This window comes from Castor canadensis, chromosome 1, assembly GCF_047511655.1.
Source record: "Castor canadensis chromosome 1, mCasCan1.hap1v2, whole genome shotgun sequence".
Taxonomy (NCBI): Eukaryota; Metazoa; Chordata; class Mammalia; order Rodentia; family Castoridae; genus Castor; species Castor canadensis.
The window spans coordinates 92,184,544-92,210,810 of NC_133386.1; the positions used below are offsets into that span (position 1 = coordinate 92,184,544).

Consider the following 26,267-nt stretch of genomic DNA (forward strand, 5'->3'; position numbering starts at 1 on the left):
GGGAGGAGCCAAGCCTTTTTACTTCCTTTCCCCTTTTCCTTCTGATGGAATCCTCACAGAATGGCTGGAGCTGGAATGGCTATCCTGAACCATCAGTTTAGATTAGAAAAGGAGGACAAGCACGGCAGTATAAAAAATAAAAGAAGTCTATGTCCCTGACTTCTTCTGGACCTTTAGGTGAAAGGAATAAGCACCTGTCTTGTTTACCCCATTGCTATTTTAAGTTTTTTATCACTCACAGGAAAAAAAATTCAAATATACCACATTTATGTCTCTTTGCCATGCATGCTTCAGTCTATTCCAGAGCTCCCATTTCTCTTCCATTAATCTATCTGTCTCCCTGGGCCACATACTACATATTTTAATGAAGTATTAATTAAAGTATTTAAGCATTAATTATTTAATTGAGTATTAATCATTTAATTCATATTAAGGTTATTTTGGTTGGTCTTTGGGTTTTGTTTGTTTGTTTTTACAGTACTGGGATTTGAACTTACTGCCTCACACTTGCTAGGAAGGCACTCTTCTAATTGAGCCATGCTCCCAGTCTTTTTTTTTTTTTTTTTTCATTTTTCTTTTATTATTCATATGTGCATACAAGGCTTGGTTCATTTCTCCCCCCTGCCCCCACCCCCTCCCTTACCACCCACTCCACACCCTCCCGCTCCCCCCCCTCAATACCCAGCAGAAACTATTTTGCCCTTATCTCTAATTTTGTTGTAGAGAGAGTATAAGCAATAATAGGAAGGAACAAGGGGTTTTGCTGGTTGAGATAAGGATTGCTATACAGGGCATTGACTCACATTGATTTCCTGTGCATGGGTGTTACCTTCTAGGTTAATTCTTTTTGATCTAACCTTTTCTCTAGTTCCTGGTCCCCTTTTCCTATTGGCCTCAGTTGCTTTAAGTATCTGCTTTAGTTTCTCTGCATTAAGGGCAACAAATGCTAGCTAGTTTTTTAGGTGTCTTACCTATCCTCACCCCTTACTTGTGTGCCCTCGCTTTTATCATGTGCTCATAGTCCAATCCCCTTGTTGTGTTTGCCCTTGATCTAATGTCCACATATGAGGGAGAACATACGATTTTTGGTCTTTTGGGCCAGGCTAACCTCACTCAGAATGATGTTCTCCAATTCCATCCATTTACCAGCGAATGATAACATTTCGTTCTTCTTCATGGCTGCATAAAATTCCATTGTGTATAGATACCACATTTTCTTAATCCATTCGTCAGTGCTGCTCCCAGTCTTTGTATTAAGTTTTGATATCTAGTTAAACTTTCCATCTCTTCTTATTTCTTTCTTCCCTGCTAAGCTAGGGACAGAACCTGGGATCTTACACATGTGAGGGAAGCAGTTTTCTACTGAAATACACTCTCAGCTCAAGTTTTGATGTCTACTAAGGAAATCCCTATCAGACTATTACTCCTCCATATAAGCTTCAGTCCATCTAGTTCCAGGGGGGGACCAGGGTGGCATTCATTTTGTCATCATGTGTCCACTTAACTTACAGATGATCTTAGGAAGAATCAGCACTTTATGAATTGAATGTTCTACAACTTGGCATTGTATAGTTCTATATTTGTGTTTTTATGTACTACAATAATATTTTGTAATTTTTCTTCATAAAGCTACGCATATTCTGTGTCAGACTGGTAAACCCTGGTAATATTGTAAATGGTGTATTTTTCCATTCCATTACTAATGAGTCGTTGATAGTAGATATGATATCATTAGTTTTTTCATATTGAGCTTATATCAACAGTTTGCCAAATTCTTATTTGTTCTAAAAGTCTGTCTATGGAGTCTTGAATGTTCTGTTAACTAGCTTCTATAAAGGAGCCATAAGGAGATTACAACAGGGGATGATGAGCAGGATAAAGAGTCTTGATCATGAGTGATATGGTAAGAAGCTTAAGGGATGGTAGGAGAGCCTAGTCAGTAGCAAGGCAACAAGACTAACAAGGCAAGCTTGGGGTTCTGGTCAAGGACACAAGTTAGCACACAGCAGAGGGATGGATGTGCTACAACTGGAGCCAGGTAGAGCCACAAAAGATTAGAGCTGGGGTGCTAGGAGGGAGAGGATGGGAGAGTCTGGAAAGGGTCGAGCTTCAGAGAAAGTAACAGGGACAAAGACATCACTCCCATGGAGGCCATTTAGGTCAGATTAATTTGGGTCAAAAATAGACTTTGTGCAATCTAAAAAGTTGCTTTGTTTTGGCTGACATGCTGTACCCCTCTACTGGAGGCAATACCATTACAAAGGAGAAAAAGAGTAAGGTAAAAGAGAAAAGATCAGAATTTCAATGAGGAACCACTGGAAGGCAATTTAGGCTGAATCCTTTTGATGTCTCATAAACATTGAAAAGGGAGGTAATTTTGTTGGGCTGCAGTGTCTATCCAGGAACTGAAGTTAATAAATTCTTCTTTACATTTCCCATCTCCACTTCTGGGCACTTTGGGGGATTTGGTCTTGTTTTTTAATCTTTTTTTCCATGATTATATGAGCTTTAAAAAATATTCAAAATTTATACTGTGTCTTTTCTAGGTTCTAGGTGTCTCTCTGGGGCTCCTGGAATAACATTAAGAAAGTAAGGAAATATTTCTTTTATCTGGTCTAGAAGCAGAAATGAGAAGGAACAGTTAATTGGGGTTGTAGGTCCATAGGCAACAGAGGCTTCAATTCATCTAGATCTTATATTCTGAATCCAAGAACTACATGCTGTAAATATTCATCACCTTGCCAGCACCTGGCTACAGCTCTGTCCAGTTTCTTCCACAGTAGCCAGTCTGCACCTACTGCCACCTAGTGGTCATAGAAGTTTATGCACCATGTGACTAGGGTCACCACACAAACTATATGTATAACCTCATTGTTTTCTGTGCCTGAGTCAATGCTTACTGGGTAAAATCAAGGAGGAGAGGAGAACAGACATTCCTGTTACAATGTGTATTAGACAATAAGCCTGCTATTTGTAGGCCTGGGTGGCTTATAAACACAGAAATTTATCTCTCACAGTTCTGGAGACTAGAAAGTCCAAAATTCAGGTTTTGGCACATTCCATATCTGGTGAGAGTCCCTTTCCTGGCTCCCAGATAGTACTGTCTTCTGTCCTCACATGGTGGAAGGGAAAAGGAAGCGCTCTGTTGCCACTTTTGTGTGGGTCCTAATCACATTCAGGAGAGCTCTGTCTTCATAGCCTGGTCACCCCGCCCAAAGCCCCATCTCTGAACGCCCTCACATTGGCAATTAGGTTTCAACATATGAATTGGGGTGTCAGGACACAAACATTGAGAACAGAGCACAGGGTGGCAGTAGTAATACAGTTGTTGATAAAATTCTTACAAGAAGATGCTCCCAATTATAAAGAGATATAATTCTTAATTTATTACATAAGTAAGAGCACATTGTTTAATGTCACTTGTTTAAATACACCAGTGACATGACTGGTAGCTCAATGATATAGTGCTTATCCAGAATTACTTGAGGTACTGGGTTGAATCCCCAGTACTGAAAAAAATCAGTGAAACAGTCCATCAATAATCTCGGCCTACACCAGATTGTCAGCTCAGTCTTACAGAGAGAAGAGAAGGACATAAAAAAAAAAAAAAAAAAGAGAGACCATAGGGATTTCAGGATTGCCACCCTATCATAAGTACATTCATTACTATAGACATCACTGTAGGGAAAAGAACTTTAATTTCATTCAATAAAATATGAAGATGACCTTAACTCCAAGCCAAGCTCAACCTTAGACAAATACCACTAGTCTATAAATATCTTTCACTTATACTTCCTGGAGAACAGAGTCTTCCAGTACCTGAAACTTGGACTACATTGCTCATCTCAAAAATAGTTTTGATTCTATCTAGACCTTTGCTGTGAAAAGGGATTACTCTGGGCCAACCCCACAAATTCTCAGGATAGAGTCGAATGATCCCTGAACTTCAGGCATCTCCAAAAGCAACATCTGCGGAGAGCAAGCCACAGGGCAATAGACTCTGGAGTGGTGGTACTGAGTAGCAATGTCATGACTAGGCCCTAAATGCAGAGCCCTAGATATGCAAAGCCAGCCCTTGTTAGGGACTATTCATGGATCATTCATGTCCTCACCTCTAGTTTATACGTACTCAAAAGGCATCACTAACCCAAAACCTCATGATGATGCTAATCTCTGATTTGGGTAATTAGTGCTGTGCTCTGATATGCTGAGAGTTTTGTTTGGTTTTTGTCTGTTTGTTTAGTTTGGTTTTAGGTCAGAAAAGGTTTTCACTTCTTGTTGACTTGAAATCATATATTAATATGGTCCACTGTAAGATAAGGCTAGCAAACTGGTCTTAACATGTTTAAGGGCAAAAGAGTGGGGACAGGACAATACACATAAAGGGGGCCTCTCTTCCATGGTCTAGGAGATCATTCATGGATCACTACACTGCTCCTGGCATTGTAGTAACTTGTATGTTACTTAAACATTCAAACTTATAAACTTGGAAGATAGTACTGTTCCTAGAATAAGATCCTTCCTTTACTATTTACCATCTGTATCCATAAGCAAATTGCTTACCATCTCTAAGCCTCAAGGTCCTTGTCTGGAAGAGGGAAACAGAAAGTTTAAATGAGATTTAAAAAACCTAGGAGAAGGCTGTTGGAGTGGCTCAAGTGGTAGATTGCCTGGCTGGCAAGCGTGAGGCCCTGAGTTCAAGCCCCAGTACCACCAAAAAATAAAATAAAAAATAATGCCAGGCACCAGTGGCATATATCTGTAATCCTGGCTACTCAGGAGGCAGAAATCAGGAAGATCATGATTCGAAGACAGTCAGGGAAAATACTTCATGAGACTCTGTCTCAAAAAAACTCATCACGAAAAAAGGGCTGGTGGAGTGATTCAAGGTGTAGGCCCTGACGTTAAACCCCAGTACTGCAAAAAATAAAATAAACATGTTTGATGGTATCTCATTAAAAAAAAAAAAGAAAACCCTGCAAGAATCACAGAATGAATGTAGTAGCTATCAAACTGAAGCCAAGTATGAATCCTAGTTTACAGACAATAAAAGATTAGTTCTGAATAGTTTAAAACACAACTTAAAAAGAGGAATATATATGTATATATAAATAAATATAGAGAGACAGAAGGAGAGAGAAAAAAAGCCGTATGCAAAAACCATTAACAGCAATAGATCCATTGGTTGTTATAGGAAATAAAATCCTAATGCATTTCTAAAAATCTACCTTTAGGACACCCAGGTTGCTTTGTTTGGAATTGTTTATTTTTATATATACTGAATTTATACTGACCCTTAAAAGATTTGCCCTTTCTCTACCTTTCCAAAGCCTGTCAGAAAGTTTAAAAGATTCCTAAAATTTGAGGAAATGGTGGCTACTTCAGTCTTGTTTCCTTAAGATAGCCAAAATTAGCATCCTCTTCCTGCCTGGTTGTAGTGCTTTCTGCCTTGGGGACATCTAAGTCAGAACCACTGATAGGAAGATGTCTTCAGGAAATGACAAAATAAGGCACCCTGTCCCCAACTTCCAAACCACAGCTGTTATGCCAAATGATCAGTTCAAAGACATCAGCCCATCTGACCACAAAGGGAAAACTGTGCTCTTCTTCCTTTGAAGAAGGACTTCACCTTTGTGTGCCCCATGGACATCACTGCTTTCAGCAACAGAGCAGAAGAATTCTGAAAACTCAACTGCCGAGTCATTGGTGCTTCTGTGGATTCTCACTTTTGTCATCTGCCATAGACCAACACAACCAAAAACAAGGAGAACTGGGATTCATGGACACTCCCTTGGTATCAGATCCCAAGGACACCATTATTCAGGATTATGAGGTCTTAAAGACTGATGAAGGTGCCTCTTTCAGGGGCCTCTTAGCAGATCACTGTAAACTTCCTGTTGGCCACTCTATAGATGAGATTCTGAGACTGGTTCAGGCCTTCAGTTTACTGACAAAATGGGGAAATGTGCAGCTGGCAAGAAGCCTAGCAGTAACACCATTGAGTCTAATGTCCAAAGGCGCAAAGAATATTTCTCCAATCAGCAGTGACTGCTGAGCCATTTTGGTGGTGGGCTGAAGTGGGCATGTATGAGAACAACATCTCTTTTGTATTTTTTTTATGCTTAAACACAAGATGTGGTGTGGCTCAAAACATGCCTTTCCTATAGTGACTGGGAAGTTCAGCTCTTCTTGCACTGGTGGGAATGGCTGAGCTATACTGTGAGGCAGGCCATCTGAGGTATATGATGTACCCATAATGGCACATAGGCCATTGATCTTTTCTAGTGTCTATTAGACTTGAACTGAGACCTTGGAAAAATAGCCCAACCTAATCCCCAGTGAGTCTATTCATTACAAAATAAGGATCCGATTGTAGAAATTTGGAGTTATCTTAGGTAGCACTGAATTCCCAAGAATATTTCTGGAGAGGCTTTGATATTACTTTTATATAGCTTTCAAACTTGCACAGAGTCCAAATTGTAAATAAATTAACATACATAAATGGAACACTAATTTAAACTTGGACAGGAGACAGCAGAATGAACTATTTCCATTAGTTGCAATGGGGCAAAGAATTTGGGACCTTTTATGAACAGGAATGAATCTGAGCAGCACAGGTAGGCTTGTCAGACTAAAGGACAGTTTCTATAGAAACACCAGACATCTTGATAAAAATTTGTCAATCCCCCAAAATAGATGTGACATGGAAAGTTTAGTAGTACCAATGCGCACTACAGCTTATAGTCTTCACTAAATCAAATTTTTATTTCTTTTAAGTAATGTGTTGCTTCTAAACAAAGTATATACTTTTTTTTCTTTTCAAATTTTTTGGGGGTATTACTGTTTTGTTCTTTGGATTTTTTCTTTGTTTGTTTTGTCTAGTTTTGAGACAGGTGTCTTGCTATGTAGCCCAGGCTGACCTCAAACTCCCAACCCTCTTTCCTCAGCCTCTTATAGTGCTGGGAGCACAGGCATATACTGCCATGTCTGTAGTCAACGCTTCTTCACCCAGTGTTCAATGTATTATGTACATCAATTAATGATTTTCAACAATACTACAATTCTTCCCGCTGGCCCTAAGACACAGAAATTAAAAAGAGTAATGAGCCATGCACTAGTAGATCCTTTCTTCAAAAAGAAATTACTTGTCAAGAAAAAATGCACCTGAAGGACAGGAGCATAATGACCAAGACACAGTGAGTGAGGCAGAAATCAGGAGGATCATGATTCAAAGCCAGCCCAGGCAAATAGATCTTGAGACACAGTGAGCAAGGCAGAAATCAGGAGGACGATGATTCAAAGCCAGCCCAGGCAAATAGATCTTGAGACCCTAAATCAAAAATACCCAACACAAAAAAGGAATGGCTCCAGTGGTAGAACACCTCAAGTGTGAAGCCCTGAGTTCAAATCCAAGTACCACCAAAAAAAAAAAAGTAAAACACTCTGATAGAACCCCCTTGAATCTACCTTAAATTAATTTCCTTGAATTCTCCTGATTCCTAAAGAGAGATAGAAAATTGTTTCTCTGAAATATATAATTTGCATAAAGCTTTTTTATAACGTTTTATTTTCAAAATTTTTTTGGTGGTACTGGGATCAAATGTTTTTGATGTACACCTAAATGTCCTAGAAATAAGCACCACTGAATAAACCTTAAAGAGCTTTAACTCTGCATTGGCCATAAACCAATCATTTGACATAGAACCAGCAAACTCATACAAAAAGGGTGTTATCATCTAAGATGTGTAAAGGAGTCTAAAAAACATTGTGTCTCTATCCTTATGAGGCAAGACATTTTTAAATATCAAACTTAACTGTTACCATGCAAAATACCATAGAATCTAAAGATTTTCCACCCAATGAGATCTTTCTTGTGCATCTTAGAGCATGGAAATGACAAAACTTAATCTCTGTCAAAATAGCATGAGCCTGCCCCAATGCAGAAAATCATACAAAGAAATGATTTCTTTTGTTTATTTGTTTGTTTTATCTTGTTTTTCAGCCAGATTCTCACTAGGTAGCCCAGGCTTTCAATCCTCCTGCCTCAGTTTTCCAAGTATGTATACATACTTTCCAAGTGGTATACATATGTATACCACTACACTGGCATTAGCCTGATTTCTTTACCAAGGAAGTGTTGTGACAAAACAAGAAAAGTATAACTTTCATAGATTAAAGGATAATTAGAAATGTTCACTATCATAAGTCACTAGGGAATTACAAATTTTAAAACATTGAGATGTATTTGGTTAGAATGGTTCAAACTCCAAAATGCTGACAACAGCAAATGCTGGTGAGGATGTGGAGCTACAAAAACTCTCATTCTGCTAGTGAGGATGTAAAAATGGCACAGTCACTTTGGAAGATGGTTTCCCAGCATCTTACAAGATCAAGCAGTCTCAGTCTCTCAGTCTTAGTCTCTCAGTGTCTCTCTCTCTCTCTCTCTCTCTCTTGCAATACTGGGGCTTGAGCTCAGGGTCTACAACTTGAGACACTCCAACCAGGCCTTTTTTGTAAGCAGTTTTTTCAAGATAGGGTCTCAAGAGTTATTTGCCCTGGCTGGCTTTGAACTGTAATCCTCTTAATCTCTGCCTCCTGAGTAGCTAGGATTACAGGCATGAGCCACCAGTGCCTGCCATTAAAGTTAGCCCAGGCTGGCCTTAAACTCGTGATCCTCCTGCCTCATCCCCTTCGCCTTATTGATTACTAGCATGTGCCACCATGACCAGTCAAGCAGTCTCTTACAACACAATCTAGCAATAGCACTCTGAGGTATTTACCTACATAAACTGAAACTTATGTCCACACAAAAATCTACACATAAGTGTTTATACCAGCTTTACTGATAATTACCCAAACTGGAAGCAACCAAGATGACTTTCAATAGGTAAACTGATAAAACTGTGGTACATCCATACAATGAGTCTGCACTCAGCAATAAAATAAGTTATCAAGGAAAAAAATGAGAAGGAACTTTAAATGCTATATCTAAGGAAAAGAAATCAATATAGAAAGGCTACATAATGATGTATGATTCCAATTACATGACATTCTGGAAAAGGCAAAACTATTAAGACAGTAAGATCAATGCTTGCCAGGGGTTGAGGAAAAGAGTAAATAATGGAGCGTGAGGGATTGTGAAGCACAAAAACTGTTTTGTGTGATACTGCAATGGTAGACACATGACTTAAGAATTTGGCAAAACTCAGAAAACTATATAACACAAAGGCTGAACCCTAATATAAATTGCAATTGTAGTTAATATTAATTCATCAGTTATAACAAGTGTAAACACCAATGCACCATTGCAAGATGTTAATTATAGGAGAAACTTTTCTTTTTAGGAGAAAACAAAGATTTTTAGGAGAAAGAACAGAAAGGGGATAGAATGACAGGCAGTTATGCAAAGGGCCACACTGTGCTAAAACAGGGTTTAGATTAAGTTTTATACCTCAGGTTAGACTTCTTTTGATTGGCTGTCTCCCTTTTTGTGGACCTTACCAGTAGGTTGTCTCTTCCTGGGATCGGGGTTTAAATTTCTCACACACGGGAACATTTCTGTTCCATCTGGTTTCTCCCAGGGCCCTGGATCCACGTGCTACATTCCATCTCTTCCTTAGTATGCCTTTGTCTGCCATGTTTCCTCAAAATGGGGGCCTCCTCCATATTCTTTCCTGACAGAACAAAAAGACAATCCTGGTTTTAATGGGGTGAAGTTCTCTTCTTCTTGAAACTGCTTTGAGCTGGGTAGGGTCATAGAGATGTCCCTAACTATGTATTTGTTGTTCTGGCAAAGGATTATGGAGCAGTCCATGGGGACATGGCAGGATCTAACTGAATACTGGAATAAAGTTGAATGGAAGTCTCATTGTGGGGAGAAGAAGCACTGAAGGGTCAGGTGGTAGGGGATGGAACACATGTTGTCACACCATTTATAATTTTATGACCAAGAGGCAGAAAGAGACAAATCTGGTAAGAACATTAATAAAGCAAGGACCAATAGCAAAAAACAACTAAAACAGATACTAGTGGTCCCAAGAAGGAGGGTTGGTGAAATGGCTCAAGCTGTACAGCACCTGCCTAAGTAAGGAATCTATAAGTCCTGAGTTCAAACCCCAGTGCCACAAGAAAAAAAAAGAGAGAGATCCCAAGAAGGGAAGAAACCAGGACAACCATGACCAGGTATTTTCCCATGAAACCATCTTTGGATAGCTCTTTCTCTAAGTTGAGAAGCTTGGTGGTTTATAACATATGAATCTTAGTTTGAATTTGTCCTGATCTATTAGCCATAAAACAGCACTCTTCCCGAAGTTTAGCACAGGTTTCCCTTTGGGCAGCAGTGAGCATATTTAAAGCATATTTGAAGACAACCTTAAGAGTCAATTTGTTTTATACATCAAGGGATTAGGCTAGAATATCTAAAGCATTAAGTATCTGAAGTGACAGGATTTTATAGATTTGGGAGCAAGAAATAATTCCACCCATTCCTGTCCTATGTCAGATGTGATTTTTGAAGGCTATTAGTAGAGGCATGAGTTGGATAGCCCTCCTTTTTTTTAAAGAGATTGTGGGTGTTCATACATAGGGAAGAACATCTGAAGTTATAGGAACAGCAGGTAATAGAAAGACTAATTTTTGTTCAGTTAGAAGGTAGAGAGGCATGGGCATTAGAGTTAGCAACCATGCTTTAAAATTCCTTTCTAAAAACATCACCACTCTTCTATGGGAAATACTTTATTCATTTAAAACTTGCTCTCGAGCCATTTTCTGTCCAACCAAACAGCCGATTGGAGACGGGAGCCAACCAGGGCTGCATTGGAGGTTGAAATTGGGCAAAAATTGGACACCTTTTTAGACAGCTGTTCTTGAACACCACTGACAACACAATTCTGACAGTATTTCATGACAATGGATGGTGACAGTTCCACAACAGATGCTTCTCAATTAGGGATTTCTGCAGACTACATTGGAGGGAGCCACTATGTCATACAGCCTCACGACGATACTGAGGACAGCATGAATGATCATGAAGATACAAATGGTTCAAAAGAAAGCTTCAGAGAACAAGATATATACCTTCCAATTGCAAATGTGGCTAGGATAATGAAAAATGCCATCCCTCAAACAGGAAAGATTGCAAAAGATGCCAAAGAGTGTGTTCAAGAATGTGTAAGTGAGTTCATAAGCTTTATAACATCTGAAGCAAGTGAGAGATGCCATCAAGAGAAGCGGAAGACAATCAATGGGGAGGACATTCTCTTTGCCATGTCCACTTTAGGCTTCGACAGTTATGTGGAACCTCTGAAACTGTACCTTCAGAAATTTAGAGAAGCTATGAAAGGAGAGAAGGGGATTGGCGGAGCAGTCACAGCTACGGACGGACTAAGTGAAGAGCTCACGGAGGAGGCATTCACTAACCAATTACCAGCTGGCTTAATAACTGCAGATGGTCAACAACAGAATGTTATGGTTTACACAACTTCCTACCAACAGATTTCTGGTGTTCAACAAATTCAGTTTTCATGATCTGAAGAAATGATGGAACAGGAGTATAGAGAAGCAAGAGCCTGTACAATTTTGGAACAGAGACATTAGAAGGAAATGACTGGTGAAGATGTCTCTTTGTACACTAAGTAGCTGTAATGTAGCTTCCTGATGCTTGACTAATTGAGGTGTTAATTTTGACTTGAGAATCTTTTTCATGAATGATTTTAAAGAAAATTTTGGATTTTAAAGGTATTAAAATATTTTTGTTTTGTACGAGAGTTTGTTGCTCTGTATGATGCCTGTATGCATTGTATATTGCAATTTATTACTGTCAGAGATTTGTAGACAGTTTCTTATTTTCATATTGAATCATGTTACTTTTGTAATTCAAGTAAGCAGCTTGATTAATTCATGATGTTTGCCCTTTTAATAAAGTATAAGGGTAGAGTTCATTTTGAATGCAAGTTGCCTTTATTATAAATTTGAGTTTGTCTTGGCTCTATAATTTCTTGCATGATAACCTAGCTGGATCTTTAGCATTTGCCATATTTATTGAAATTACTTTTTTTGGCAAAACATTCATAGCTTAAGCAGCACCATTTTTTAAGAAAATGTAATTGAATAATGAAGTGTGAATGCGGAAGCAAATATTGTTGCCCTATAAAACTCGGTGCCCATTAACAGTGTTTACACTGTTCATTGTGCCTGTTAACGTAGTTTTAGTTACTGATACTTTTGTTAACACTAGATTTTCTTTTTAGTTTGTTACTATGATTGTTGGAATTCATTTTGGTTTAATGTAGTCCTAGCTCTCCTGAAGTGTTCCTGTAGCTTGGTATTTGATTTTTTTCAAAACACATCTTAAAGTACTGCAGCACCCTCTTCCAGAAGAGGTATTCTATAGCCTGACGGTAAATGTCCTCATTTTGCTTTTTTAACTGAAATGTCTGGTTTCCTGTTATACTGTGGGAACCAAGAAACGTTGGAATCATTGTGTGTACAGACTTGCATGAGTGAGTGAACAGACTGGAGAAGAGAGTGAGTGCTGTGAGCTTGGGAAACAAGCCCCCTTCTAGTATGCTGTTTTGATCTTTGCAATAAACAAACCCTAGATAATGTAACTTTGTATAATTTTAGTAGTATGTACTTGGATTGTTCCTTTTTTAAAGTGAGAATTTGTATTTTCTCATCTATTCTTTTTGGTGATAATTAACCTGAAGTTTTTTTTTTTCTTTCCTTTTTTTAATCTACTACCAGAAATGGCTATTGTGTAGTTTGCCTAGAAGGAAGTTTGAGTGAATGTCATATTTGAAGGACACTCAACTGTGTAAGGTAGAAGCGATCTTCCAGAGACAGGCTGAGCAGAAACATTTACTTTACCAGAAGGAGTTTTGGGAGTGGACGTGGGCTCTTCTGAGGTTACTCCCCTTTCCTCCTACCCCCATTTTCAAAAATCTTTATTACAGAAAATGCACATAGAAAAAAAAAAGGGACAGGGTGGTTAAGCAGAATCAATAATCACCCTACTGTGTTGAAATAACCAATGTTAGTATTTTGATAAATATCATTTGTCCTTTTACTTTGCTAAATATGTATATTTTTATAAAAATGGGCTCATATTGTGCATACTGTTCATAACCTGCGTTTTTCACTTAACAATATATTGTGAATATCGTTCCCAGGTCATGCACAATCTTCTCCATCATTTTTATTGGTTTTTTTATTCTGTTATATGACTGAATCATAATTTATTTAATCATCTACTGGACATTTTGACTATTTACATCTTTCACAATTATAAACAGCAATTCACTGAATCTTGTGTACATCCATGACTTGTCTTAAAATAAAGTCTTAGAAATAGAAAAAAAATAAAATAAAACTTGCTCTCTACAATGTATAAATAAAAATATTTCCCCTTTCAAAACTGCCAGGGAAGTACTTTATTTTTCCTTGGAAAGTATTAAGAAATATTTCCTCAGGTTACCTCTATGCTCCTTGAATGCAGAAGGCACGTTTATATACCTTGCATACTCGCATAGCAACCAGGACAGGGCCTGACACATAATATAGGGCTTCAATCCTCTTACCTGGCTTACTGAATCATTGCTTGCAACCTTCCCGGATGGCAGCTACCACATCTTACCTTTTCCATCTATCTCCACAGAGATGGCCTTTCTTGCTCAAACAACAGCTCCAGGCCTGCCCTGCCACGGCCACTGGTTCGTGTTTCCTAGCTCCTCTTAGAGTCTGCAAATAGCAGAATCTGAGGGAACTAGATCTGCAAGGAAACGCACACAGCAGAGGATTAGACAGGCTGAACCACAGGACACCCCTATATCGGGCTCTTTTCAACTAGAGAACCGGCTATTTCACTGGACTCTATTTTCCATCTGCAGTTTTTCTACCTCAAAAGCTAGTTTAGGAAAGACCAGCAGTCACGGGGTAAACGGCACAAAGGCTGCTAATATTCCTATCAATTTGGCGACTGACAGCTGAGTGTCAAGCGCGCACCACTTCCCGAGTCTTACTTAGAGGCTCAAGTGGCAGTGCAAGACCCCAGGCTTCGAGTCACCCAGATCCTCCAGCGCGGCTTCGCGCTTTACAATGGTCGCCAACCGGACGTTCCCAAGAGCACCCGCGGCCACGATGGCCCCGCCCACCAGGCCGGAATTCCGGAACCTTGCTTTTCCCGCCCAGGCCTAGGCCGGAGCTGCCCGAACCTAAGATGTTGGGGGACGGAGTAGGCAAGGCCGGCTCTGGGCGGGGCCTCGGTGACAAGAAGGGGCGGGGCGGGGCCAGATGGGGCGGGGCCAACGCCCGCGGCCCCCGCCCCTCCCGACCAGCGCGGCCCCAGAGCCTGGGCTGTGGGCCCGAGCGCTCCTCCTTGCAGAGTCGCCAGCACCTCAGCTGTGGCAGGCATCATGAGGCCCACGGCTTGGGGTCCGGCTGTGAATGATGAGGACGAGAACACGGATAGCACCCCGCTCCTGCACGGCGCCCGCCAGGCCGAAGCCGGTGAGCGGCGGGACAATCGAGGGGCGGCGGGCCGGCGACACTCCCGGGACGGGCGGTGGTACCGGCGCAGGTGTGTCCCATCCAGGGTACCGACATCCTGGCGGGCCGGCAGGAGCTGTCAGGCGCAAGGGGACTCAGCGGAGGGGAAGCCCATTCAGGGACCAGCCCGACCGGCCTGTCCGGTGCAGGGACGCCCTCGGGCGGAACCCCGGCAGGTGCAGGTGCAGGTGCAGGTGCAGCCTCACGGGGCCCGCCCGCGGTAGTGCCCACCCAGGGAAGAACCACCTGGGAGGGACCTGCAAATCAATGAGCCGAGGCCAGACAGAGCCTCTGGCTCCCTTCCCTGCGACCGCCAGGTTTCCGCAGCTGCACATCAGCAAGCATGTGATCTGGTGGCTCCCGGGCGGGAGGCCAGATGAAAAAGCATAGGGTCAACATTTGTGGGTGTGCAGAGCAGTCATTGCATAACCCAGCGAACATCTGCCATTGTGCTGAAAGACACAAAAGATTGCACTTTTCAGGGTTCTTCCGTGTACGATTTCTATTAGGAAACAGTTCAGTTATCTTCAAGATAGGGTATCTATGGAGCTCTATGGTAATTGGCCAAAGTTCTAACAAATCGAAAGGGAAGAACTTCAAAAAGTATCATCCCAGAATCTAGAGAAACTACAGGATTTGCTATTTGATACTTTTGTAATGTAGCTTCTTAAAAAGTAATTTAAAAAAAACCCTAAAGAGCAAGTTTGATTGCATGCATTCCACAGTATCAAAGGCGTGCGTGACAAAGAGTTAAACTGGAAATAGGACTTCTGTTGACCAAGAACAAGTTTTCCGTGGTCCACCCTTTGTATTTGTTTTTAACATTACCAGACGGTGGCAGTAGAGGTGACAACATTGTTTTTCCACCTGGCCTGTGAGAGCTTATTTTAGTCAAGGCTGAAGAGAAATATGAGACCAAAGAGACATTTTATCCAGAAATCTTAGTTCCATAAGCTGATGTGGCTTATGCTGTTAAAATTAGGTGGCCCAGTGACTGAAGTGCTAGAGTGCCTGCCTAGCAAGGGTGAGACCCTGGTTTCAAAGCCTATTACCATGGGAGAGGGGAGGACGAGGGACAGACGGACACTGATATAATCTTACTTTGTAAAATAATCCAAATGCCTTAATAGAGACTACTGTACTCAGTTGCAATTGGAATACATATGTGATCAAAAGTTAGCTCAAATGTCAGAAAATGCATATTGAAACCACAGAGGGCCATTTATATACTCCTAGAATGGCTAAAATAAATCAGTACTGACAAAGAGGTGAAATAACAACTTTGCTAGTAACTATGTAAAATAGGACAACCACTCTGGAAAACTGTTGGGTAATCGTTTTCAAGGTAAACATACAATACCACGAACCACACAGTGTTTGTAGCAGTTTTATTCACAACAGTCAAAAACTGGAAACAACTTAGTTGGTGAATGGATAAACAAATTGTGTATCCATAGAATGCAATACTACTCAGTAATAGAAAGGGACAAAATACTGATCCACATAACAACATGAATAAACCTCAGAAACATGCCGAGCAAAAGAAGTCACCATTTTAGTATGTGATCTCCTCGATTTGGAGTTTTAGGACAAGTAAAACTAATATGTAATAACATAGTGCAAATCAGTGATTGCCTGGAATCTGTGGGCAGGAGGGAATCTATGAAAAAGCACTGAGGTACTTTGGGGGATGATATGACAGTTTTACATATCGATCTTGATTGGATTAGACATTAATCACTTTCATTGTACTTTGATAAAGTTGAATGAAAAGAAGCCAGGCATGTAATCCCAGCATTTATGAGGCTTGAGACAAGAGGATCATGAGTTCCAAGCCAGCCTAGGCTGCATAGTGAGACCCTGTCTCCAAAACAAACATATTTAGGGGGGGTGTGTGTTTCTGGAACATGCCAGTAGGAAATCAGCTGTACCTTATTTGTGCCTAAGTATATTGTTTTCTTTTTCCAAAGAGAAAGGCTGAGAAAATGTCCGAGCCATAAAATTTTACAGCTGTAAAAAGACCCAAGGTTCCCACTTAGCATAGTGTCATTTTTATGCAGCCATTGAGGGCCAAAGAGGCTTAGTCAGTTGCACAAGTTCACACACAGTGGTAGAGACTAGACTCCAAGGTCCCTTGGATTTTAGTCCTAACCTCCTTCCTGGACACATAGTGCTACATTTATATTACATTCAAGAAATTTCTGTTTGAGCTCCAGGTTCTGATGCACAGAAGACAGGCAGGAATTTCAGGATTCTTGGCTCCACTCTGAGAATGAAAGCAGCAGAGGGTCGGAAACATTTTATTTGTAGAGAAGAGAAAGGCTGCATGGGGGCGTGTAGGGGGACTCGGAAACTGGTGATCCTGTGGGTCAGCTTGGGAATTGGGCTTTTATAGCCTTTTTTATTGCCTGAGGACAGAGATGTGTCTCAGGTGCAAACAGAAGTTTCCTGGGAAGGAGAGGTGTCTCCTTGGCCAATTACCACCTTTGGGACCTCCTGCAGTCCGTCCTTTAATTCCCCCCTCTCAGTGATCACCCTAACTGCTCTTAGGGACAGAGATAAGTCTATTCAGTAACTGCTTCCTGCTGATAGGAGGTGATGAAGTGGCCCGCAGCATCAGGGCTGACCATGAGAAGGGTTGTCAAGGGGACCGAGATAGTAGGTCATTTTCATCTTCATCAGGAGCATCTGTAGTTTGATGGATTCTAGGCGAGAGGAAACAAACTTGACAAGTAAGTTTAAAATGCAAAGTCCAAACACAAGCAAGAGAATAATGCAGCTATAGGCCCCAGAACGTGTAAGAACCAAGTCCTGGAGGGGAGCCAGGATTGTATTTGGTTCCATACCTATGTAGAATCCTGAGTTTTGAGAGACTGTTCTTGGAGCCACTTAGCCTGTTGGAGAATGTAGTCTGCATGTTTCTCTAGGATGCCTGAAGTGTTCATTTATGTGCAACAGGAAGTATTGATGATGGCACATTGGTCTTGCTTAGCCAAAACAAAATCTAGGACCAGGCAAGAGACAACAAAGATCTTCATATGTCTTTAATGTCAAGGCCTACCTGGTCTGAGGTGCTCTCTACTACTTTGGTTAGGTTTTTTACAGTTACATGATTGGCAGCACCTCATAGCTGATTCCAGCTACAGCTGCAATCTATGCTGAAAACTATTAGAGTAACTTCCCTTTTGAGTTTAAAATTCTCACTAGGTCATGTGCAGTATAAAGTGGCAGGAGCCAGCATAGCACCAGTTTTTCATCTTTAGGCAGTAGAAGGCTATCTTAGCAACTGCTGGAAGACATACTGGCCATCCTTTGGGTATCAATCTAATTGTTTGCTTAAGTAGCCCACTGGCTGGGGAGTGATGTCCCGGGGCTGAGTCACCAACCCTGGGCCAGTCTTCCCTTTTCATAGACATATAATTGAAACTTGTCCTGAACCGGGCTGTCATAAAGGCCTTTTTTAACTGGTGGAATGTATTTTCTGATTTGTCATCCCATTTAATAAAGGGCTGGGGATCCTTTTGTGTTTCCTTAGGGATTTAATATAAAGACCTAAATATGTAACCCTACACTAACATAATTGGGCTTTTTCTTTAGAGATTATATATCCTCTATCTGCTAGGAAGTTTAGTAAGGATTCAGTGGCTCGTAAAGTGACAGGCTCAGTCGGTTCACAGAGGAGGAGGTCATCTACATATTGTAGCTTGTGGATATTGCCTCTCTGCCAAGTCTTGGGTTAGAGCCAACCCAAAGAGGTGGGGGCTGTCTCTGAATCTCTAGGGGGAGGACAGTCCAGGTGACCTGTCCAGACTTTCCTGTGGGGTCCTCAAAGGCAAAGATAGGTTGACTTTTAGGATGTAAGGGAATGCTAAAGAAGGTGTCCTATAAGTCCAGGACAGAGTATTAAGCAGTACCTGGAGGTATTTGGGCTAAAGCATATAGGAATTTTGAACTACAGGGTGGAGAGGCACTACTGCTTCAGTGATCAGGCAGAGATCTTGGACTAGCCTCCATTTGTTAGGTCCCTTCCTGACACCAAGAATAGGAGTATTATGTGGGCTGGAACATTCTAATAGCAGCCCCTGTCTTTTTAAGCCCTTGATTATGGGAATTAGTCCCTCTCCTTAACTTCTGGTCTTAAAGGATACTGTTTTTAATGGGGAAACCAAGAGGGGTCCTTGAGATGAATTAGCACTGGGACCACTGTTTGTGCCCATCCCATGGTATGTCTATCTGTCCATACTGTGGGGGGGTCTCCTGTTCCTCTATCAGGGGCAAGCATAAGTACTCTCCTGGGGATAAAAGGAGCTATACTTCCAACTTAGAAGGTCTTGCCCTGGCAGAGGAGTAGGGCTTTCTGAGAAGATTAAAAAGGAATGACAGAAGTGGAAATCTCCCCATGAGCAGGCTAGAGGCTGAGTGAAATAATGCTCTAGGAGCTGGCTTGATATGCCTCAAACAGTAATTTTTTTGGAGGACCTGGGTCAGGAGAGAAAGGAATAGCTGAAATGCTGGCTCCAGTTGAAGCTTTCTATGGCTATCTGGAGCTGACTGTGTTAGAAATTTATCTTTTAGGACAATTTCATCTTCCTGTGACTCTGGTACAATGTTGGTATGTTCTTATAAAGCATCCTTAAGTCTCTGTAGGAATGCTGCGGGGTTTCTACAGGTCCTTGCTGCACAGCTGTTACTTGGGAGTAATTAAGGGGTTTTACTTTGGCTCTCCTTAAATCCTCAAGAATGCAGTGGATGAAATAGTTACGGCTCCATTCATTCTTATCATTTTCAGGGTCCCACTTAAGATCATACCTAGGCACTGCCTGATCTCCTGTAGAATTGGGAACCGGGTTCCCTTTTAGGTATCTTTGTCTTTCTTCTCCCTCCCCTCCTCCTCCTGTTAGGGCCCAGTCTGAGATAGGGCTATAGGGCTACATTTATCTAAGTGATAATCATCCCCAGCTGTAGCTGCCTGATCTAGTACTGGCTGTTTCTCCAGAGAAGAATGTCAAAGACATCACTGGGGACCCTTGGGCATTAGATGGTTTTTTTTTTTTTTTGGTTCTGGTTCCCCAAGAGATTTTGGGGGCTTTTTGTAAAGGGTCACCATGGTCTGAGTGTCCAGCCTGCATTTGCTCAGCCATTTTGGGTGGTCTCTCAGGTAAAAGAAAAGTTGAATATATGGGACTTCAGTCCACTTTCCCTCTTTTTTACAGAACATATCTAATTGAAGAATGGTATTATAATTAATGCTTCCTTCTTCTGGCCATTTTTCCCCATCTCCCAGAGAATATTGTGGCAAGGCCTGGGTGCAGAAAAACGTGAGTTGCTTTAGTTGAAGACTTTCTGGATCAAGGTGTTTCCAGTGTTTTAGTATGCAGGCAAGTGGAGATCCTTCCAGGAACTTTGAAGCTTGATTCCCCATCTAAAAAGGGAAGTAAGGGAAAATTGATCACATTAACAGAGGTTTTCTCCTTTTACCTAGCTGTTCCCAGGTGAAGAGATACTCTATGTAGGAGAGGGCATCCTTCTCTCCCATGCTCTCCCACCCCTGCCACCTGTGGCTAAGGTCTTGGGGAAGATATTTAGGTATGTCCAGCTGCAGCCACTCCACCAGAGTGCCCCCTGATCAATTTTTTATCTACTCATTTTGACTTGCCTGTTTGCCTTGTGACCCAGGTACATGGTTCTCTTCTACTAGCTGAAGGCTTGTAATTTAAAAACAACTCTATAAAAGTAACCAAGAGGGCTTACATGGCCAGAGGGAGGACCCCTGCAGAGGCATGGTCTGGGACTTCTGAAGAGGTAGACTTTGTCCCCCTATATATCCTATGAGACATATGTATTTTTTATGAAAAGAGAGGGAACATCTGAAGTCATTGTTTTGTTTTGTTTTTTGCTGCAGTAAGGGACAAATATGGAGACAACCTTTGAGGTCTCTATCCTTTAACTGTTTTTTTTTTCCCCCTGAGGGCAGAGTATGGAACCTGCTTAGCCAGATAAGCCCAAGTTAGAGAGTAGCACTTTCTTTTTTATTTTATTTTATTTATTATTATTATTTTTATTTTATTCATATGTGCATACAATGTTTGGGTTATTTCTCCCCCCTTCCTCCACCCCTCCCTTAACCCCCCCACTCCCTCCCTTTCCCTCCCTACCCCCTAGCTACCTGGCAGAAACTATTTTGCCCTTATCTCTAATTTTGTTGAAGAGAGAGTATAAGCAATAATAGGAAAGAACAAAGGGTTTTGCTAGTTGAGATACGGATAGCTATACAGGGAGTTGACTTGCATTGATTTCCTGTGCATGTGTGTTACCTTCTAAGTTAATTCTTCTTGAACTAACCTTTTCTCTAGTTCCTGGTCCCCCTCTTCTATTGACCTCTGTTGCCCCAAAGTACCTGCTTTAATTTCTCTGTGTTGAGGGCTACAAATGCCATCATTCTGGTGTCTAGGACAAAGCAGGGAGGCCACTCATCCTGATCTAAAAGGAAAGAAGGAGAAGAAGCTGAGGATTGGGTGAAGGAGAGTTTCCAGGCTCAACCATCAGGTATTATTGGTCATCACTGCTATCTAGGTCAATCCTGGCAGAGGCAGTACTGGAGCACTGGAAGCGAGGGGTGACCTGCTCTCTCTGGCATGGGAACTGTAAAGAAAGTGTAGAGATCTGATTGTCTGTTTGCCACAGACATGGCTGGAGGGGTTGCGATACTTAGCCACCTTTGGAGCCTCTGGGTGGGTCAGGAAGTTGTATCTTCAGCTTTCAAGTGTCACCGGGGAGTTGCCCGGGTCAGAGCATCCTTATAGCTTGAAGAAAAAATTTCCTTTCCACTGGCTGTTTTCAGACATTTTCCTAAGCAGGTCAGATCTTGAAAGGGAGAGAGTTTAAGGAGGGAGGGAACTGAGAGTTGAGAGGAAAAAAGCCTCCTCCATGCACTGAGGTTTTAACTCTGCCCCTGTAGCATTGTCAGTCTGGTATAAGCCCCCAGCCAGCCCCCGATTTCTCGGTTTGCCTACCTTACAGCTGTAGAAGTTTCAGAGCTTTTCCTCAGGTTCCTGAGGGAGAAACCCTCCTTAATGCGAGAGAGAGAGAGAGAGAGAGAGAGAGAGAGAGAGAGAGAGGGAGAAGAGAGAGAGTTTGCCCCACTAAGCCATGGGGGCTGGGAGGGATGGGGTGCTCTCCTCGAAGACAGACTGCATCAGAATGCCAGACAATCACCATTTCCTAGGCAGTCCCCTCTCGTTTGGTGAAACCTGTGCAGACCTCCGGTGAAGAAGTGTCCCAAGTGGTCACCAAATATCATGCACAGAAGACACGCAGGAATTTTCAGGTGTTCAGGGTTCTTGGGTCCACTGTGAGAAGGAAAGCAGAGGAAGACTCCAGCAGTAGAGTTGGAAAGATTTTGTATGTAGTAAGGGAAGAGAAAGGCTGCATGGGGGCATGCAGGGGGACCTGGAAACTGTTGGTCCTGTGGGTCAGGTTGGAAATTGGGTTTTTAAAGCCTTTTATGTTGCCGGAGGGCAGAAATATCCCTCAGGTGCAAATGGTAATTTCCTGGGAAGGAGAAGTGTCTCTGGCTAATTATCACCTTTTGGGACCTCTGGCAGCCTATCCTCCAGTTCCAGTGGCTTCACCTATAATCCTGTTTACTCAGACTCAGAGATTGGAAGGCTTGCAGTTTGAAGCCAGCCTGGAGAAATAGTTTGTGAGATCCTATCTTGAAAAAAATCACCACAAAAAAAAAATGGGCTGGTGGAGTGGCTCAAGGTGTAAGCACTGAGTTCAAACCCCAGTACTGCAAAAAAAAAGAAAAAAAGAAAAAAGAAAAAGAAAAGAAAGAAAAGGAAAGAATTTTATGTTTGAAGAATGCTTTATCATTTTTACTTGATCCTTCACAAATTTGAAAATATTAAACTTGTACCTGACCATAAGTAATGAGACATGGTTTTAAATTATGCAGTGTTTTTTACAGAGCTAAAGTTAGGATATGTTTCTTTAGTGTTAAGAATTAATACCTCTCAGTGTGATATGACCGAATTCTTAGTACCCAGCTATGTCATTCCTCTCAATGAAGCACTTACTTTCATTGACCCCAAGGAAATTCAAAGATGCACACCAAAACAATGGGGAAAGTGTGGCTCAGTGCTGATAACCATAAGTCTGCAGGTTTTTCTTCCGAATTTAGATATGGGAAATGGAGGGTATTATGTATAGGAGGAAAAACTTTGCTTTTTCCTCCTATAATATAAAAATTCATTCATCATAGTTTCCATCAGTTGAAGGTTTGCTTATATATAAGTGAGATATGGCTTGTATTTGATTATTGATTGATTATTTGTATCCTTTCAAAATAACTGCTGCACCAAAGATGTGCTCACTCATGATAGAAGAAGTCAGTTTTAGGGATTCTAATACATTTCTTGTGTTTACAAAACAGCATAGATCTAGGAGATGAGTACCTCATTGTCAATCCCAACTCCCCTAACTAGCTGGTTGAGTGTTGACAAGTCAACTAACCTGTCTGTGCTTCCCTTGTCTATAAATCAGGAAAAGTAATATACTTTAATAGAAAGTTATTGTGAGGATTAAATGAACTAGTAGAAAGGGCTTAGAATAGAGTTTGGCACATGTTAGTTTCTATCATTATCATTAAAGACCATTTGCTGTTTGTATTCCTCAGAGAACTTAGTACTGAAAAAGGAGGGTCCCATTCTTCATGGTCACACTCTGCTGGAATTTGTGATTATTTGTGATTTTCTGGCTTATAAATACAGAAACTTGCATGCATCCTGTGCTTTGTTTCCACTGGTTTTTATTTTAGGTTACTTGCCCTACTCTTCTGTTAGTAGAAGGAAGGGTTTACATTCAAAGCCACAAGCATACCAGTTCTACCAGACACTGCTCTAGGCACTGGACATAGCAGTGAACATCACAGAACAGAAGTTTCTGCCTCATAGAACTTTTATATTCCAGTATGTATTTTCCTAAACTATTAGCCGTCTCTATTTTACTTTCTTCTTGGTTTAGAATCAGAATCTGATACTTTATATCCTTGCCAATCTCTAAATTCCCTTGCCTTCTACTGTATCATCTTTTATATCTCAGTGTAGCTCTGATGTCTCAGCAGCACCTCCCCTAGCATGGATGAGCAGTGCTTGAAGTTAACACAAGGCAGGTGCTCCCACTCCCCACTCAACAATCCTGCTTCACTGGGAGCCTCATGCCCCACAAATCCTAACTTCTCACAAATGAGAAGTAACTACAATTCTTACCTCAACTTCTAATATCTAGAAAAAGCAATGTACTAAGCAGTGTTCTAAATATTTAATAAATCAGATCATCTTTATAATGCCCATAGTACAGGCAAAATTCTGGTTGGTACCAAGCACATAGTAAGTACTCAACAAAGATTAGCTAGTATTTTTTGTTAGTAAACTCCATACCAGCTGTCTCACTCAATAGCATTAGTTCTCAGAGTTGCTGCAGTTCTTAGTACTGCCACCTCAGATCCTATAGGATTTCCTGCTCTGCCTCTGCCCACCTTTCTCATTTCCATGCTTCCTTTTTCAATTCTTTTTTACCATATTATTGTTGTACTGAAGGTACATTGTAGCATTTACAAAAGTGCTTACAATATATCTTAGTTACATTCACCCCCTCCATCATTCTCCTTTACTCCCCTGCCCCTATTTTGCTTGGGTTGCTCTTCTTCCTCTGACCTGCCTGGTGACTTCCTTCCTGCTCATAGAGGAAGACTCAGTGAAATATTCCTCCTCCAAAATCTTTCCCAATATATACATGTATATGTATATATTGTATACATGTATCTTATATATATATATAAAATGTAACACTTTATCTTACTGGAAAAAGTTTATCTGGGGCAAAAAAGAAGGGAGCTCATTTTTACTGAGTCACGCTCTAATGTCCTATGGTACTTTATTTAATTGTTCTCATTTTAGAGGTGGGAAAGCTGAGAATGATGAAGATTATGAAGTAACTTCTACAAAACACATGGCCAGTGAAAGTCAGAACTGAGGTTCATTCCCAGTCTGTTTCACTCAAAACCAGTCTTCGTTCTTTCAGTTAAACCCACCCATTTTAAGTTTAAAGAACATTTTAGAAGCTGGTGTTTATTTTGATTGGTGTGCTGTTCACTATGCAATCACAATTTTTCCTTGAACTTGACCTCAGTGTGGTGAGTGCTCAATGGATGGATTTTTTATTCTTCCTGTTTTTTTTTTTTTTTGGCCGTACTAAGGCCTGAACTGAGGGTCTTCACCTTAAGCCAGTCCACAAGCCATGGGTTGTTTTTGTTTCTTTGTTTGTTTGTTTTTTGAGATAGGCTCTCACATACTATTTACCTTGCTTCTAACCACGATCCTCCTGATCTCTGCCTCCTGAGTGGCTAGGATTACAGGAGTGAGCCATCAGCACCTGACTCAGGTCATATTTTTTAGTCATTTGAAATCATTTTTCTGACCTCCACTTCCCAAGCTTTCAGCCCCACATCTACTCACATGATAAAGTACATCATAGTCCATATGGAAGCATCCCTTGAGGGGAAACTAATAACTACAGTAAAAGAAGGTAACTACAAAAAGAATAAAATAGAATAATGACAGTGCAAGTCAAAATGGCATAAAATAAAGTTACTTAGAAAAGTGTGACATTAGTCCTGAGTTGTATCATGATTACAAATGTAGTAAGTAATGCCAAAGATGCTAGTCCCATCAAGAGCAGAAGTTTTCTTAGGTTCTGATGTGCAGATGACACCCACAGGAATTTCAGGTGCTCAGCATGCTTGATCCCACTGTGAGAATGAAAGCACCGGCAGAGTCCAGCAACAGAGTTTGGAAAGATTTTATTTGTAGAGAAGAAAAGAGAAAGACTGCATAGCAGGATTTCAGTGGGAACCTGCTGGTCCCGTGGCTTAGGTTGGGGATTGGGTTTTTATAACCTTTTTGAATATTGCCTGAGGGTAGAGATGTGTCTCAGGTGCAGACAGAAGTTTCCTGGGAAGGAGCGGAGTCTCCTTGATCACTTATCACCTTTTGGGTACTGCTGCAGTCCATCCTTCAATCTCCCATCTCAAAAGTCACCCTAATTGCTCTTAGGAATGGGGACAAGGAAGTCTGTTCAGTACCAGCTTCCTGCTGACATGGGGTGGTGAAGGGGCCCACAGCATCAGGGCTGACCAAGAAAGGGGTTGTTGAGAGGACTGTGATAGTAGGTCCTTTGCATCTCCATCAGAGGCATTTGTAGTTTGATGGATTCTAGACAGCTTGACAAGTAAGTTTAAAATGCAAGGCCCAAACACAAGCAAGAGAATAATGGCAATTATAGGCCCCAGAAAGGGTGGGAACCAAGTGCTGGAGGGAAGCCAGGATTTTATTTAGTCCCACAGCTGTGTAGAAACCTGACTTTCAAGAGATTGCTCCTGGAGCCATTTAGCCTGTTGCAGCCCTTCGCTGCCAGATCTAACTCTTTGCTTAAGTAGCCTACTAATGGGGAGGGATGCCCTGGAGCTGAGTCACCATGCCCAAGGCCAGTCCTCTGTTTTCATAGACATATAATTGAAACTTGTCCTCACCAGGAGACCCAGGGCTAGAGCAGTCATAAGGACCTTTTTAACTGGTGGAATGCATTTTCTGACTTGTCGTCCCATTCAGTTAAGGGCTGGGATCCTTCTGTGCTTCCTTAAGGATTTGATATAAGGGCCTGGC

General features: G+C 41.3%; 2 protein-coding genes, 1 long non-coding RNA gene and 1 pseudogene across 9 annotated transcripts in view; 3 read left to right on the top strand and 1 right to left on the bottom strand.

Annotated features, from left to right (window-relative positions):
* The window catches only part of LOC141424916 (uncharacterized), a 43,478-nt gene extending 29,261 nt beyond the window's left edge, over positions 1-14,217 (bottom strand). For both annotated transcript variants that reach the window (XR_012449867.1, XR_012449866.1), the window contains exons 1-3: positions 14,019-14,217; positions 13,634-13,768; positions 9,502-9,674 (exon numbers count right to left, since the gene is read on the bottom strand). This is a non-coding gene — a long non-coding RNA (uncharacterized lncRNA). The remainder of the gene's footprint in view (positions 1-9,501; positions 9,675-13,633; positions 13,769-14,018) is intronic.
* The window catches only part of LOC109686444 (2-oxoisovalerate dehydrogenase subunit beta, mitochondrial-like), a 140,033-nt gene that overhangs the window by 59,272 nt on the left and 54,494 nt on the right, over positions 1-26,267 (top strand). The window lies entirely within an intron of this gene.
* LOC141424911 (peroxiredoxin-1 pseudogene) lies at positions 5,258-9,502 on the top strand (annotated as a pseudogene).
* LOC109686440 (nuclear transcription factor Y subunit beta) lies at positions 10,767-12,576 on the top strand. Its single transcript, XM_020163751.2, has one exon. The coding sequence runs from the start codon at positions 10,903-10,905 to the stop codon at positions 11,524-11,526; it is 624 nt and encodes a 207-aa protein (XP_020019340.1). The 5' UTR covers positions 10,767-10,902; the 3' UTR covers positions 11,527-12,576.

What these genes read in the sequence shown, in the direction of transcription:
- LOC109686440 (XM_020163751.2), top strand. Translation starts at nt 10,903, where the DNA reads ATGACAATGGATGGTGACAGTTCCACAACAGATGCTTCTCAATTAGGG.